General features: G+C 42.3%; 1 protein-coding gene across 2 annotated transcripts; it reads left to right on the top strand.

Moving 5' to 3' along the window:
* The first annotated feature begins 4,193 nt into the window (after positions 1-4,193).
* arhgef5 (Rho guanine nucleotide exchange factor (GEF) 5) lies at positions 4,194-16,613 on the top strand. Of its 2 annotated transcripts, none has more exons than XM_030393597.1 (15): positions 4,194-4,716; positions 5,553-9,143; positions 9,820-9,865; positions 10,377-10,426; positions 11,548-11,918; positions 12,717-12,877; positions 13,045-13,197; positions 13,286-13,415; positions 13,534-13,608; positions 13,735-13,824; positions 14,323-14,465; positions 14,626-14,769; positions 14,864-14,934; positions 15,626-15,730; positions 15,882-16,613. In XM_030393597.1, the coding sequence occupies exons 2-15, from the start codon at positions 5,573-5,575 to the stop codon at positions 16,022-16,024; spliced, it is 5,253 nt and encodes a 1,750-aa protein (XP_030249457.1). In that variant the 5' UTR covers positions 4,194-4,716; positions 5,553-5,572; the 3' UTR covers positions 16,025-16,613. The 2 variants fall into 2 exon arrangements, with proteins under 2 accessions (XP_030249457.1, XP_030249458.1); XM_030393598.1 differs by having other exon boundaries at positions 4,197-4,716; positions 5,553-8,471.
* Positions 16,614-17,274: the final 661 nt, after the last annotated feature.

The raw sequence follows: 17,274 nt of genomic DNA, 5'->3' as shown, positions 1-17,274 counted from the left end.
CTGTCAAGATGCAATTTATGTATTATCAGATTTTTGTTTAGGTAACAAAATTTCTGACATTTTGACCATTTTTGAAATCTCCCTTGACAGCAGCTGCCTGGACAGTGAGTCCCTGAGTCGACAAATGCAGCTACACAGCGAGTCTCACTTCCAGCCAATTAGCTCAGCGAGTTAGGAGCTGGTTCTTGGTGTCAAGGGTTGTGTGTTCGAGAGCCAGCAAGGGTGATAATGAGGATATGAAATATGAAACACAAGACAATTGTCCTCATGGTGGCATCACAGCAAGCCTCTAAATTAAATAAATCCAAATAGCTTGGACTGGACCATGGGTGAAAGCTAACCGAATTTTGCATAAAGGTCCAGTCTCATGCCAGATTACTTCAGCTGTAAACCCAAGCCAATAGTCCTGATGGTTGCGCTACAGCAAGCGTCTAAAGTTAAAACTTTGAAAATTCATAACAAACCAACCTGCTAGAACTTCACACTTTCATCAAACTGTAGCCCCAGTACTAAAGAAACTTTTGTACATTTAAACCTATTAAAAATTATGAAGTCCATCACTCTGTTTTTTTTAAAACTGTAAAACGTATGATGACCTCCCACAATTTTTGCCTACAGTGCATGAACATGTTTGACTGTAAACACTACTGTAAACATATAGCCTACCTGCAAATAAATAGATAGATGAATAAATCTTCAATGTTCATGAAAAAATTGAAAATTTTTTAGAGTCATGGTAGATGATGTTTGACAAATATCAGAATTTTACCTAAAAAACAGAATTTTTGAGAACATTTTGAATTCTGCTCTCATGTGAATAATTGCAGTCAATGCAAGCAGCATTTTTAAACATTAGTTATTCACTTATGGAGCAAATTAATCATTTTTAAAAACTAATTACCAACATCTCCATGCTGCAATATGTGTATTTTCAGATTTTGTCTTGATAACTGAATTTTTTACAGTGGTTTCAAATCTGCCTGCACAACAGTGAATGGCTTAATCAATTTGTCAAGCCACTGTCAAATGCCACTTGCCAATTAGCTCAGAGCGATAGATGACAGTCTTTGGTTCCAGAAGTTGTGAGTTCAAGCCTCAAGTCTTCCAAAGTGAACATTGTTGTCAACTGTCTTGTCTTCCTATTCTCCTGTTTGTTGCTCAGAATTGCCTAATTTTGCCAAAAAATAGCCTGGACCAGACCCATCGCTGCGCAGCAGCTATAATTTTAATTTTGCCATTATATTTCATCTTAAAAGCTATTTACTTGGTGTCATTATTTTCAGCACAACCTCACATGTGTGACTGTACAGTTATTTTTTTTATTTTGACATACTGTATTAACACAATGGACCTAAAATCACAAAAAAAAACATGAAATCCGAGTAGAAAAAGTTAGATTTTTTTACTGTGAAAACCACAAATATGTTTAACAAACAATTTTTTTTTTTTTACTTATAATGCAAATATAAATTGTTGTTTATCTAAATTTGTGCATACATTTAAAAAATTTACAAAGTTATATGTAACTATTTACATTTAAATGCAGGCAATGCTCAGGTCTGCCTGTGCTCCTTCCAGCTGAATAAATAGCTGGACTGCCTGCTCCACATTCAGCTTCTCCTCATTATTCTGACTCATTAAACAAAAAAACGACTCCACTACTCACTAAACAAACTACACCAAACACTACATTACACACTAACTACACACTCCAAACACACTAAATGTCACAAATCTCTCAACTCTCACACACGCCGACCGTTGTTGCATGTCAATCATCCGCCTAGGTCCCTCCCACAACTTCCTGTTCCTCAACAACCAAACTTGCTGCTTGGACACTTTCGTGACAAAAGCCCGTTTTTACCGTTTCTTCCTGCACCAGACACAAAGCAAACGTGACGACGATGTTCGCGAAAAAGCGTGGCGGACATTATTTACCCTAGGTCCGGTTTTGGACGTGCCGATGCTTCCAGTCCGTCGCCTCGGGAGGTGGGCCATGTAGCTAGCGGCTAGCAGCTAGCTGCTAGCTAGTGGCTAGCTACACACGAACATCCACAGATTCCGATTCCACTTTGTTGTCCGCGCGTCTCTGGATCTCCTCAGACCCGAACAGACTCGGTCCGGACTCGTTTAATCTCATTAATCCACACCAGTCAGTTTAGATGCACAGAACAGAACAGAACGGGACCGAACCGCCGGCAAAATCTCGGTCCAGCTCGCGCCGCTGCAGGTATAAATCTGCTTGTTTCTTAAGGTGGGGGGTCTGGGTTGGCTCTGCAGTGATTGGCTCTGGTGGGCGCGTGGCCACGGTGTGCAGTGATTGGCTCTGGTGCGCACGTGACTGTAGCGGCTCTGGTGGACAATGCTCGTGGAATTTGTAAAGCATTTATGAAATAATTTATTAACGGTATCATTGCAGTCCAAACAAATGCGAAATAGCACACCCTTGAACCACGCAGCAGCCATGTTGAAACTCTCAGGTCAGTCTGATCCTGATCCGCAGAGATATTTGAGGAACACACACATACACACACAGACAGACAGACAGAGGTTCCTTGTATTTATAGATAGATACCTAGCTAAGACTGATGCCTTTATGTATGTAAATGATAGGATAGAATACTGTTTTGTTTTACAGCTCGACACCATTGTAAATGAGGATATGTCCTCAATGGTCTTTCGAGGTAAAATATAAAGCCAAAGCTTAAAATATAAACTGTAGCACAACACAATTCAGCAGCACCACAAACTTCAGCCTATAAAATAACCATGAAATTAAATTAAAGCTACTTTTGGTGAGTTGATTTTTGAGCCTCATTCCCAACTCATCCAAAACTGAAGCTTTTTGGATGGCGACCGACCCGACCTACAATCCCAAAGCGTCAAATCCCAAAACATTTGATGAATTGGCAAACCCAATCAGTGTTACTATCTTACCAACAAGAGCTTTAAAGGAATGGTTTGCTGAAAATGCACATTCAGGCATTATCTACTCACCCTCATGCTGACTGAAAGTCAGGTGATGTTTTATAGTCCACAAAACATTTTTGGAGCTTCAAAGCAAAACAGCGTTGCAGCATTGACTTAAACAACTGAAGTAGACTTGCCTTAAAACATACAAAAACAACTGCAAAAAAACAAACATTAAATGCTTCATACAGCTCGTCCACAGTAATCTAACTGTCCAGAAGTCTCCTAAATTGAATTTGAAAAGATGTTATTCTCTTTTAGCATCTTTTTTTTTTTTTTAAATCAATGTGGGCTCTCAGGGCTTCTGGAGACCTGGATTATGCCAGTTGAGCTGCATGGAGCTCATGGATTTTATGTTCTTTTTTCCTTATGAAACAAGCCTTCATCTACTTCAGTTGTTTAGGAGAATTCTTAAACTGTGAAGCTCCAGAAATATTTTATAGACTACAAAACTTAACCTGACATGCCATCAGCATGGGGTTGAGTAGGTAATGACTGCATTTTCCTTTTTCCTTCAACACCTGCAAAAAACCCTCGTGAAGGTAGGATTTATTGCAGGGATGTTTAAATAGACTCCTTTACTCATACCTAGGTGTAAATAAGATGTCAATTTTATATGTAAAGTCGTGGAATTCATCAAATCAATAACAAATCTGAATGAGAACATGTGTAAATACACACGATAAGCAGATAAATGTAACAAGGCAAGGTACAGCAGGATAGTGTTAATGTAGTGCAACAAAACAAGAGAGCAAGTAAATGTGACAGGCTTGAGTTAGGCTTTCATTTGGTTAATGACACAGACCTTTCATCTCAGGTCACTTCGCCTCTCAATCAGCACAATAAAACAGTCATTGTGACACAAATTAGTCACTGGTTAATCTTGTATTGCCCCTCCCTTGATTCCTCATCTGTGATTGCTTAATATTGTTTTCTTTTATTTTGTTTGTTCAATCATTAGAGAGAGTTGTGTTTCCACTTTGCTTTCCCTCTTTACTACCTCTCAGGGGAATGTAGGGGAGTTTTTACAGGCCTCAGTGAGCTCTCCAAAAGCCTGTGTATGCTCTAGATCTTCACTCTCTGTCTCCCCTCCCCCCACTCTCCCATGTGTTATCACAGCCTTTACCTTACCTGGTTGTGTGTGCTATGCAGACACACCCGGTCTACTCCGTATCAACCAATCGCTGCTCCACGACAGAGACACCAAGGAGGTGTACTTCCTGTGTTTCGCGAGAGGAGAAATGGGGCAGGAGAGAGGAGAGAGTTATGTACTTTCTTTTGCCAGGGGGGGTCCGCACAGGCAATCCCGTCGGTAGAACTGGGAAGGGAAAAGGACTGAACTAGTGGGCAGATTTCAGGTTGATTTATTAGAGATCTTCCTGTTCAGCAACAGCCACTGGGAGGACAAGACAGAGAGAGAGGAGGAGGAGAAAGATAAGTGTCAATCTGTTGAGACTTGTTTGGGAATTTGAGGAAGGAGGGGAGGTGGGGAGAGACAGAAGAAAGGCAGCAAGAGGGAAAAGTAAGGAGAGCTCAGGCGTAAACATCACGTTTTTCACCAGAGGTTGAAGTAGTGATAGAAGAAGATAGCATTTGAGTTTTCTGAAGAAAAGGAGGAGATTTGTTGTGTCACCTAGAAAATGTGAAAGCAGGGATTTCGTTCTTGTGTGTTGTGCAATCCCATGCTTTTGAGCTGAGCTAGACCGGAGGGGGAGACCACTGATCTCCCCAGGAAACTACATTCAGGTGAGTTGCTCTGCTATTTATTTGTTTTTTTAATGATTTTCAGAAAAACACTTGTGTAAATGGCTTCTAGTTTGGACACAGATTTGGATCTAGCCTAGTTGTGGTTTACATGTTACATGCCGTGCCTATGTGTCACAGGCCTCGCTTTCTGAAAGACGTCTTTTGGTATGTATGTGGTGCTTTGCAGGTCTGTGCTGCATTCTTAGTGAACAGTAAGAGGGTGTCACCTCTTCTGCATCTTACCTTTCTTCTGTAAAGTTATTATACAACCAGACTGGAGTGAAGTGTCACACTCTATTTAGCTTCAGTGTACAAGTGAAATTTTGTGTGTGTGTGTGACAAAATAAAATAACAAAAAAAGCCTGGAAAACAGCTAAATGGATGCCATTTTTATGCTTTTTCAGAAGTAGCAGTAACATGAGTGACATATTATTTTCCAAAGTTTATACACCTAGTGTGTGACATTAACTTAATATGTAACTGTTTGCAAGGGCTCCTCTTTGGCCTGTTGCCTAACTTTTAAAGGTGCACTCTGTAGTTTTAGAAAAGAAATTCAAACTCAGAATTTTGATATTTACAATCTCAGAAATATTTATTTTTCCATAACTGAACTAAACAAGCTGTTCTCAGAGGAAAACAAAAGCCTCCCAGAACATTGTTTGAAGCTAGAAAGATGGAAAGGGTCCGCCAAATGTCGAGTAAAACAGTATGAAATGATGTTGTCCTTCAAGGTCAGGCCACTTTCTTTTCTGGTTAAAATGTTATCCCAAAACTGCTCAGTGCACCTTTAATGTTTGTTTTCTAAGCTGATTATGTGGGGTGTTTCTGTCTTTTAGGTGCTCCAAATTATGATACAATGGGAACCAAAAGGCCCAGCTGCACCCTCTTTGACACATCTAACATAAACACATCTGACCGCAAACTTCAGCCAGGTGGAAAAATCTCCCGGGATCCAAGTCCACGGCCAGCCATGACTGCCCAGTCGGAGCGAGAGAGAGACGCCAGGCGGGAGGAAGACCGGAGGAGGGAAAGAGAAGTTGAGAAAACGAGGGACAAAGCGAGATACAGAGATATGGACCCACGGGAGAGATACTACGAAAGGGACAGAGGTACTGCACCGCGGTCTAGAGAGGGAGAACGAGATATGAGGGTGAGAGAGAGGTGGCAAGAAGATGACAGGAGCAAAAGCGGGAGGCCGCTGTCGAACATAGAGAAGCTAGCCGAGAGAGAGGTGGAGAGGGGCATGAAAAAAGGCGACACATTTCCTAGAATAAGGAAAAGCAGCCCATATCGGGACAGAACAATGACGGCCACCACGGAGATGGGTAAGGAGAGGAGGCAGAGAAGAGTAGAGACCGACGAAAGAGAGAGGGCACGGCAGAGAGAGTGGTTCAGAGAGAGGGAGAGAGATGAGATCCGAAGCAGGGCAGCAGAAGAGTGGAAAAGAAGACCTGCAGAGGAAGAGAAATCACGACAGAGGGAAAGATATGAGGAGTATGATGTTAGCCGTCAAGACAGAAGAGAAGCGGTTGATTCATGGGACAGAAGAGAGAGGGATGTGGATAGAAAAAGGGAAAAACTGAGGCCTAACATGGGGGAGAGGGAGGCCAGGGTGCATTCTGCGCAAAGGAGAAGAGACAGAGAGATCCACTCAGACAGGAGGGAGAGGGGCAAGAGGGACACCAGGAGTGAGGGAGACAGTGACGAGAGAGAGCTGAAGAGAGAGAGAGCGAGAGACAGAGAGAGGGAGGAGTTGACATATCAACACAGCAGAAGCGAGGGTGACAACGGGGGCATAACAGAGAGGGAGAGAGATCGAGATAGGCGAGGAGACAGGGAAGAAGATAGGCAGAGATACAGAGACAAGGATAGAGAAAGAGAGGCAGACCGATCCAGGAGGAGGGGAGTCGAGAAAGAGGAGAGGTACAGGGAGGAGGAAAGGTGGAGGGAAAGTGTGAGAGATGTGAAGGATGACAGGAGAGAGGACGACAGAAACAGAGAGTACAAGCAGAAGAGAGGCAAGGACAGAGATCCTAGGTGGGATGATTCAACAGGCAAAGGCAGCCGACCCCAGAGTGAGATGGCCCCTAGGGTGCCTCCGCGAGCCCAAAGCAGCGGAGAGTGGAGCACCACTGAGAGTGACAGAGATGTAGAAGAACAGAGAGCTGCTGAAAGAAGTTGTAGGGAGAAAAAGCGGGGTGAGAGACAAGAAAGAGACAGAGGAGAGATGAGAGGTGGTGTGCCAGAGCAGAGGAAGATGTGGTTAGAGCCACAGAGGGGCAGGAATAGTAAAGACGAGTTTGTAGACAGAGAGAGACAGACGAGGGGCAATGAGAGGAGGAGAGAAGAAGAGAGGAATATGGAGACATGGGCTGAGCGGGGAAGGGAGGGGGGGAGAGTAAAAGAGGAACCAAATGAGAGGTACGGAGGAAGGCATGGAGGGAGAAGTGAGTGCAGGGGTGATGTAGAGAGGGAGTCAGAGGGTGTGAGTGTAGATGGAGAGGAGGTGGGTGGCGCCTGGAGAGAAGTAGATAAAGGAGGGGAGGAACAGCTGTCTGACAACGATGGAAGGATAGAGGGAAACCGGCAGAGGGATGTAGAGGGACAAAACCTGACAGATAACACTGAGGAGAGTGACAGAGAGGAAGAGGGAGGGAGCGATTACTGGGTCCGCTCTGAGAGCGAAGGAGGAAGTGAGATGGGGTGGAAGCAAGACAGGGACAGAATGCTGTCAGGAGAGGACGGCTTTGTAACCGTGTCCAGCGGCGGAGATGAGGAAGACGAAAGAGAGGAGGAAGAAGAAGAAGAGTTTAAGGACTGTCAGGAGTTTTGGGAAGTTGCACATGGTGACGTCCAGTGGCGGGAGGCAGATGACAAGAGGGAAGAGGAACGGACAATGGGAAAGGAGGAGACGGTTGAGGATGACGAACAGGGGAGGGAAAAGAAGTACGTCTTCTGTGTGATTGGGCAAACGTTGCCCCGGTCAAAGAAGTCACTGTCACAAGATGAACAGACGATGGGAGTGGAAAGAGACAACCCAAACTTAGAAAATTATGACGCCACACTGCAACCTCAGGATAACCTGCATCCAACACAAAGTAGAGATGATGAATACCCAATCATCAACAACCAGGACGTAGAGAGCAGGAGTCAGAGTAGCATGCCGAGAGAAGAAAGAGCAACTGAGGAGGATATTAGGATGAGGCCTAAAAAGGAGCATCCATATGCTGAAATAGGACCGATAAACAGAGACTCACAGACTGAAAGACTTCTCATGGCATGGAGAGAGAAAAGTAAAGAAGACGTGGAAATTGAGCAGGAGCAACCTTCACCTTCACTACCGAGAAATCCCTACGCTGATGTTTTTTCTCAAGTGAATTTTGAACAAATTCAACCAATCTTGGATGGACTTAAAACTGCCGTGATGAGCCCAGAGGAGGTGGAGGCCATCCGGATCCGACTGAGCGGGGCGTGGACCATGTCCGATGAGCCCAAGCGACATTCCCAAGCCCCCCACCTTAAATGGGCCAAAAATGTGGTGCGGGAGATCCTGGGACGTTCTGAGGATAACACTGTGGATGAAGCAAATGAACATGCAGACCAAGGGGTCAACCAGACAGCGATGGAGTACGAAGAACAACAAGAGGTTGCACAAGAGCCTGGAGAGACGCCCGTTGTTAAGTTGAGAACAGACGAACAGCACTCAGAACCAGAGCTGGGGGAGGAGGAGCCGCTGGAGGAAGAGGGACTGAGAGGTATGGGGCAGAGCCAAGCCGACATGCATGCTGACCAGTTCTCAGCTATGCATGGTGACACACCAACACACACTCATGCTGACACATTGTTAGACACAGAAGGGAAGGAGGATCAGAGTATGGACAAAGAGACTGAGCCCTCTGTTCACCTTCAGTTAGAAGAGGCGGATACAGAGGTGAAAATTAGTAAACAGGTCGAATTATCAGAAAGGGAAAAAGAAGCGCGAAAGAGGAGAGAGAAGGAAGTGGAGATGTATTTATCCGTGAGCAACACGCTGTACAAGCCGAACAGCTGCCCCATTCTTAATTATGAGCCTGAGTCTGCCTCCGGAGATAGTGAGGGCCAGGAGGTGGAAGACAGAATGGTTGAAAGTGAAGAAGAGAGGCAGGGAGAGGAACCTGAGGAGAGGGGTGTTTCAGAGGATGGGGGAGAGATGAAGGAGGGAGAGGGAACTGAGTTGGATAGCAGAGAGGGAGAGGTGGCGGAAGAAAATAAAGTAAAAGCGGGGACTCTGATGAGCACCTGCAGTTTCCGAGATTTGGGTCCTGAGGCTCGTATACGAAGAAGGGGAATCCGTAAAACAACTGAAAGAAGAAATGGAGAGCATGTAGAAGTGGAGGAAGCGGAAGGTGTTGGAAGGGATCGCAGGACCAGAATATTCTCTACAACAGGTAAAGAGAGTAATGGAGACGCTGCTCAAAATCAGCCTTGAGAAAGCCACATGATTACCTCTCCTTTGGCTTTCACCTGTCATTTCCGTCTCTCAATTTTTTTTGTTTTTTTTTAATCATCTAATCAGGTTGAAATATTCCAGCCCCCACCTGGGAGGCACCCTTTAAATGAAAGTTGACTGTTTTAAATTTTAATCACAGACAATCTCCCACTCGTTTCCTCTTGTTTTGACAGTGTCTTACATCATTTTCTAGTCACGTCAAACACACGAACCCAAAATCTAACGCAGACATCTGGCAGTAGGTGCAGTTTCTGAACACAGCACTTCACCGTACACTGGAAACTGCGTCAGTGTGTTGTGGTTTCAGGTAGTGGGCGGGGAGAAGCAGAGGTGGAGATAAAAGGCTCGGGTTGATCCAGCTTTGAGACATAGCAAGAGAAGCACAAGTTTTGGACACACACTGATGTGATGTAGGATGTTTCTGTAATGTAGGATTCATCTACCACTATTTATTTTATTTATTTATTTATTTGATAGATATTTTTCGTAGTTTGTCTTATTTATTTTTTTTATCTTTACTTATTCAAAAGTCCACTCTAGTTAATCAGAACACAGTGCCCTGATAGGTATGCTGTTGTATAACATTTCAACGAACGGATACTTTTTTATTCCAGATGATGAAGATGATCGGAGCAAAAGTTGGGGAGAAGTAGAGCTGAGGTGAGTGAAACAAAAACACACAGTGTGATAAATTTGATGTCATGTTTCCCATTCTCTAATTTAAATATTTGACTGCATGTCCCTCACCTTAAAAACTCTTAAGGTTTTAAACGTGGTATGCTCAAAAAAATTATTTCCCTGAAATGTTGATTTTATGTACCTTAATTTCACAAGTTCTGTGTAAAGTATGTAATGTAGTACGTATTTCTATCAGGTTGCCTTGATGTGAATAAATTAAACAACTTCTGTCTGCCTAAATTTACAAATATGTAGCAATATGTAATATGTGTAGATACATAGAACTTATGTGATTGTCTAACATGGAAATTCTATATGCAATTTATGTAATTGAAATACATAAAGTGAGCATTTTAGGTAAATCATTTTTTGTGTGCAGGATAAAGATATTAAGTATTTTGAATGGCAGCACAATCCTGTTTCTATACATTCAATGTAATTATTACACACTGAAAACACAAATATACGTTTTGTCTCTTTCTTTGCACTATAGGAATGTTTTGGAAACAATCGACAGACGTAGAAGGAACTCAAGGTTCTTCAGTGAGTATCTCTGTTTCAGTTTTGTTATAATTTTGTATTCGTCATTAGTTTTGATTTCATTTTTAATTTTGTTTTCAGTTTAGTTTCAGTGAATTTCCAGAGTGGGTTTGCTTGTTTTAGTTTGGTTTTCTAGTTTATGATTAAATTTAGTTTAGATTTTGATTCTGCCAGTATTAGTTTTTTTCTTATTGAAATATGCAGGAATTTGTCGGGCAAGACTTAAGAGGTTCAGATGAGCTATCATAATACAAACACAACACTTTGTGAAGGTAATTGATCAATTAAACCTCCCAGTCTGAAAACACATATGCACCAGTGCCTAATCCTGCTTATTCTGTAGACAAATTTGACCAACTTTACACAGTTTGAACTATAGTGACCTTGCTCTGTTTAATCCTTGTTATTGCCTCATTCAGGTCATGTGACTCAAAAGTGTGAAACGAAATTATTAGGCACAAAACCACTTTACTAATGGCTATTTTATGTTGTTGCATATGATTTATTTAACGGTATCACTATTTCTTTTATAAATTGATCACTGCCAGTTTGGTGTCAGTTTAAATCTTAAGATTGATGATTGGAAAAAGACTGTGTGGGCGGCACACTGACGTATCTTCAGATCATATCTTTTTTATCTGTGGTCGGGAAAAGCCTGACACGGTTGAGCATTTCCTTTCTGAGTGCGTGATTCATCTCTGTGTTAATCCAGACCCACTTACTGTTTATCTCCCCCTCAGCAAATGCTTGCTCAGAGTTTAAATGAAATACACAAATGAAAGGAAATTATAAAGTAAACAACCTAAAATGGCAGTGAATCTTGACCTATGATTCACATGGATATTGCGATAAATAGTGCAGGAGGGTGTGTGAGTTGTTCCTGTGTATACATGTGTCTGTGCAAGCCACAGACAGGTTTCCGCAAGCATTCATATCTCATCTCAGGGAAAAACAGCTGCCACTTCGACTTTACATTCCGACAAGTATGTGTAAAAGGAATGTCAAATGCAAACAAGCCCTTTTGGCTAACACTTCTTTCCTTTGCTTCCTGTATTTTTCAACCTTCTTCTTTTCTGTTGCTCCCTCGCCTCCTCTGTCTGTCTCACTTCCTCTCTTTCTCCCAGATGCTGCCCAGCTCTACCAGCAGTACAGCGAGGCCGCTCAGAACTTTGAGATCCTGCGCCAGGCTCGCTCCGATGTCATCTCCGTGTGCGAGGAATCCACCCCATCCCCTGCTCCTTCACCTCCTCCTGCCCGCAGACCCCTTCCTCCCTTACCTCCTGTCCAGCACCCCCACTCGTTGTCCAGCACAGGCTCTATTACCAGTGTCAAAAGCTTGCCTCTCCCTGAGCCCCCCAAATGTGAAGGCAGGCCTTCCTCGCCACGTCTGTCCATCTCTCTCACACAGTCGTCGACGCTGTGGAGGGAGCTGCCTGGAGTCAGGAACAGTGCAGGGCTAGAGGAGCTCACAGAGGACCAGAGGCGACTACAGGAGGTAATACTGCTGTGGTAGAAAGGACTTCATTCTCTGATCCCCTGAATTTTTCCGAGGCATGAATGAACAGTTCCTTAATAAATGCTGGATACTTTCCAGGAAATTAAACAGTGAGAGAGGGAGCTTTTATCAAAATTCCTGATCTTATTCAAAACATGCATTTACACTTCTTTGGAAAGTTGCAGGCACAACATTCAAACCTCAGTGAAATACGAGATTTTGAACAATGATAGAATCAGTGAGCTTTGTGCTTTGTTCTGTGGAAAGTTATTAGCAGGACACTGCTGACAATTAAACGCATTATCTGTCACTTTTCCTGCTGCGTGACATATCTCATGTTTATGAAATGAATAGCTCTCATGTAAAAAAAAAATCATCAGTTTTGAGTGTCATTTCACTTCAGCAGTGACTTCTGGTAAATGGCTCACATGAATCAGCTTGTCACTGTTATTGCATCACACCTCAAACCATAAAAACTGAGAAATCTTCCGACTTGCCACATCTCAGAATAACCCAACCAGTGATCCACATTTTATAGGCAGGCAGCGTGATTGTGCAAACATGTTGTATTTCTCTGGTACTGTAGGTGTTTCCTTGTAAACAGGCATGTGTCTGAGCTGGAGAACTACTGATTGTGAAACCATCCTCCTCAGTTAGTCACATCCTTGTCAAAATGCCCAGGTCTATAGAGAGCCAACTACTGAGTGCCTATGAGCAACCATTTACTGTCTGGCGTTTGCTCATCTCCAGTATCTTTCTCATTTATTTATCACATATTTCTCTTTTTATTCCTTGTAGGTAAGATTTGAGGTGGTGACCTCAGAGGCCTCCTACTGCCGGAGTTTGGACATAGTTGTCGAACACTTCGTCAAGTCCAAACAGCTGGGGGCGCTGTTGACCACACAGGACAGGAACTGGCTGTTTTCCCGGCTGGCAGATGTTCGTGCCATCAGTCACAGGTCAGACATGTTACACATTACTTGGAGCAAGTTGTGAATGCAAAGTCCACATACATGTTTAAGTTAAATGTCATCTTTCAGATCCGATGTGGAACATACATGAAGTGACTGTGTTACAAATACGTGGGGGAAAGTAACCTTAAAGATTTTTTGTGATTTTGTGACAGTTTTTTATCAAAACTGGAGGAGCGGGTGGAATCAGACATCATGGACTTTACTGTGTGTGATATCATCGCTCGGCACTGTCAGCGCTTCAAAATGGTTTATGTGCCCTACCTCACCAACCAGTCCTACCAGGATGCGACCTACCAGAGACTTATGTAAGACATTATGTCAAGTTTTTCTTTGTCTCTCGCCATCTTCTCAGATTTCATAAAAACTTCAATTGACTTTCTCTTTTTCTTTCAGGAATGAGAATCAAGGGTTCAAGAGGATTGTGGAGAAATTAGAGAGGAGTCCTGTCTGCCAGAGGCTCCCTCTTCGTTCCTTCCTTGTCCTTCCATTCCAAAGGATCACAAGAATTAAACTGCTGGTCCAGGTGTGTGTGTGTGTGTGTGTGTGTGTGTGTGTGTTTGTGTGTGTAAGGCTGATGGCTCACAACGTGTTCGATCCTGCCTTTTTTCTCACTTTAACACGCACACACTGTTTCTGTCCAGAACATTGTGAAGAGAACCACTCCTGGTACTGCGGAGGCGACTCAGGCCATCAAAGCTTTAAAACTTCTGGAGAAGGTACAGCAACACCCACTTTTCACTTTACAATAATGCAGAATTGTAACATAATAATACTGCTCAATAATATCCTAGATGTCTTTGTGGTGATAAACCTGTCTTTTGTTTAATTTCTTCTTCCATTAGCTGATTCAAGAGAGTAATGACAGCATAACTCAGATGAAAAGCATCGAGTCCCTGGTGTCGCTCAGTGCTAAGGTGGACTTTGAGTGCAGGGTGAGTAATCAGTTGATCACATCCTCATGATGGGAATATAACATGTTATTGTTTTACAGTCGGTTGATTGATTGATTGACTGATTGATTCTCAACCTTATTTGGTGCTTTAATCTTTACAATCATTCACATGAACCAAAAATACTCTAACATTTAAAAATAAGCGACTTTATCTTCCTATCTGTTGTTCTATGTCTCCTGGTATTAAAATGAGTAAGAATTTAAATATCATGATCTAAAGCAAATCAAAGTTAATGTGAACAGCTGGTCAAACAAACAAATTGGCGGAAGTCTGCAAACTTTAATTTTTGCAACAGCGTTCAGATGTGATGTTAATGTTTTGAGAGTGTGAAAATATACTACTGACCATGAAATATGGTTTAAATCTCCAGAAACGGTTAATAAGTTGACTTTGAGTTAAGACAATTTTGTCAAGCTATTTCTGTGGTGAACAAAAATTAAATAATTACATTATTGTATTTTTGTCTCTGTTTTACAGACTCTTCCACTGATCAGTCAGTCTCGGAGGCTGGTGCGAGAAGGGCCGGTCACTGAACTGATGGATTTCTCTCTAAAGGAAACCGAGAGGAATATTTATATGCACCTTTTCAATGACTACTTGCTGCTTTCACTACAAAAAGAGTGAGTCCACAAACATGTTCTGTAATGTTAGAATAAATCATCCCGAGCTGGCATGTCTCTCATTACCGTTTCCTATGTCCTGTTTACCTCATATCTTTACCATCAAGCTCATCACAGTCTTTCCTTCCGGCGTCTCATCTCTCTTTTGTGCTGTTTCCAGGGGAGGAAAGTTCACAGTAATAGACCACTCTCCTGTATCAGAGCTGCGTGCAGAGAACTGCCGTGTTAAACTTCACTCCCTCCAGAAGAACCTGTTCCGGGTGCACATGTCACACAAAGCCCTGCTGCTACGGACTGACACACAGTAAGAGACTCATTCAGTGGCAGGGGAATGTCTTTGTCTGCTGTAACATCACTAGAAGCAGATATACAAACATCTTTGTTTTATCTCCCATCAGGAGTGATAAGCTACGTTGGATATCCGCTCTTTCCCGGCCACATCCTGAAATAGATTTTTCTGCTGCACAAGGTAAAGATTTCGTAAAAAGTTGTAGGTTATAAACTGTCTGAAAATCCCTGCGGAGCCCACTCACTCCTTACATCAGACATTCCCAAACTTAAGAATGACACAGCCCAAGTTGAAACGGGAATATCTGAGACCCACCTGAAGGCAAAGCAATGCAAATAGATAATCCATCCACATACACGTAACAGTTTGTGTAAAGTTGCATATCTTGCAACACAATTTATGGTATTTTCAAAACAAAATCGAAATTTAAAAACATTTTTATTCAATCATTGTTAATGACCTCTCAAGGAGTGACATGGTATGGTGATGCTGCATTTTTTGGTTAACTTAATTTTGCATACATCGAACACTAACAGACAGTTATAGTGCTATGGCAGCCTAGTGGGCGATAAAACTTTCATGTCACCCTCATGGGAAATTTCTGACTGACATGAGATTCCACTTGGCAACACAAACTGGCTTCAAAGCCCCTCTCGCCTGTAGTGCAATTCAAATAAAATACAGAATTTGAACCATAAAGTTCCTTTAAACATTTCTACATTTGAAGGAGAAATGTAACATTAATGGCATGCGTATTACTTTTAGCTGAACATCCAACAGTACTAGATTCATAGTGCTCGTTTTGTTGGGAGTACATACATTTCCTGCATTACATAGTTTGTAATATGTACCTTCTCTTTTGTCCTTACAGATGTTCCACAGATGCAGTGTATCCGAGCTTTTGTTGCCCAGCAGCCCGATGAGCTGTCGCTAGACAAAGCTGATGTCATTCTAGTGCACCAACAGAGCAGTGACCGTAAGTCCCCTACACTATTATTTCCATCATTCCCCTGCAGAATGTGCAACTCGACTGTGTAATGTTTCAATAATTGTAGAGCTTTCCTGAACCGGTAATTTTATGATAATAGTTATTCAGTTCTGTAATGTTGGATTCTTTTGTCTTCCAGATTGGGTAGAGGGGACCAGACTGTCTGACCGGCACCGTGGATGGGTGCCTGAGTCCCATTTGGAAACCATATACAACTCTAGAGTCAAGCAACGCAACCTGTCAGATGCCCTCAAACTGACAACGGCCACAGCTGCTGTCTGACCAGGAAGCACAGATCGGGACTAAAGTGAGGGGCGTCCTGGCTGCGCCGCCAAGAACAAGAATCAGTTGTCTGCTTCAAACTGCTGGAAACAGTGCCATTGACATTCAGTGCTATAATATGGAATTGTTGAGAAGCATGCAGCAACTGAAATGCTGTAAGGGTTCATCTCAATGTAGCATTGGGTCTCATTTGTTTCACTTGGTGGAACAATATGTTGCCTTTGAGCAACGCATGAACTGCTGAGGCCTGCCCAAAAGGCTTTAAGGTAGATGTGACTGTATTAACTGTTATCTGCAGTACATTACAAACATTGTGTGTACGTCAAGACATCAATGAACTGGTGTTTTCGAGAAATAGTTGTAAAGGAAAATCACCTTTTTCCAAGAAATGTTATTTTTGGAAAATGTATTATTATTTGTGTATATTGAACAGAATCTAATTGTTGAGTGCAATGTCTATTGAGAAATGATGCATGTCTATTGAGAAGCCGACCCCTGCATGCAGGAGAGCTGACGGAAATCATACCGTCACACATTGATAACATTTCAGTGAATTCATATGGTAGAATAAAGACACTTTTGAACATAATCATGCCTTGTTGAGAGTGAGCTGTGGCTTATTTCCTTCATCATAGGAGCAGTAAAAGGAAAAAAAAATGAAAAAGGGGGGTGGGAGAATCCCATGGCATCATAATTCATAATTATGAGATAGTCAACCGTGAGATTAATTATCAGAAATATTTTGCCAAAATTACGAGAAAAATTCAGACTTTTTGACTTTTTTAAAAAAATCATGACTTCTTTCATCTCATGCTTTCAAATTTATCTCACAATTTTTACGACTTTTATCTAAAAACGTCTGCTTTCTTGTATGACTTTTTGATCTCTTACTTTTCACTTATTGTCTCATGATTATTGCTTTTGTATCACAATTTTGACTTTTATGTCATAATTATGACTTCTGCTCTCATAATTTCGACTTTTTGTTTCATGAAAATGACTGATGGTATGATAAGATATATGATTTACAATGAAAATATTTTCAAAAATTAAACTGCACTTTAGCAGCCGTGTTGCACATTCACAGCGTGAGTCATATGTAATCACCCAGATGTGTGTGTAGCAGCTGTTTACAGAACAATGCGAACTGTGCAGATAGTGGAAAAAGGCCCTCACGTTAGACACGTAGGGTGGCCAAGGCGCGACCAGAGGCGTGACCCTACCGCGGCCTGGCCCAGTTTACAAGCGCT

This window comes from Sparus aurata, chromosome 17 (assembly GCF_900880675.1).
Source record: "Sparus aurata chromosome 17, fSpaAur1.1, whole genome shotgun sequence".
Classification (NCBI taxonomy): Eukaryota; Metazoa; Chordata; class Actinopteri; order Spariformes; family Sparidae; genus Sparus; species Sparus aurata.
Note: the sequence above shows the minus strand (reverse complement) of the source record. Positions and strands in the feature narration are given on the sequence as shown.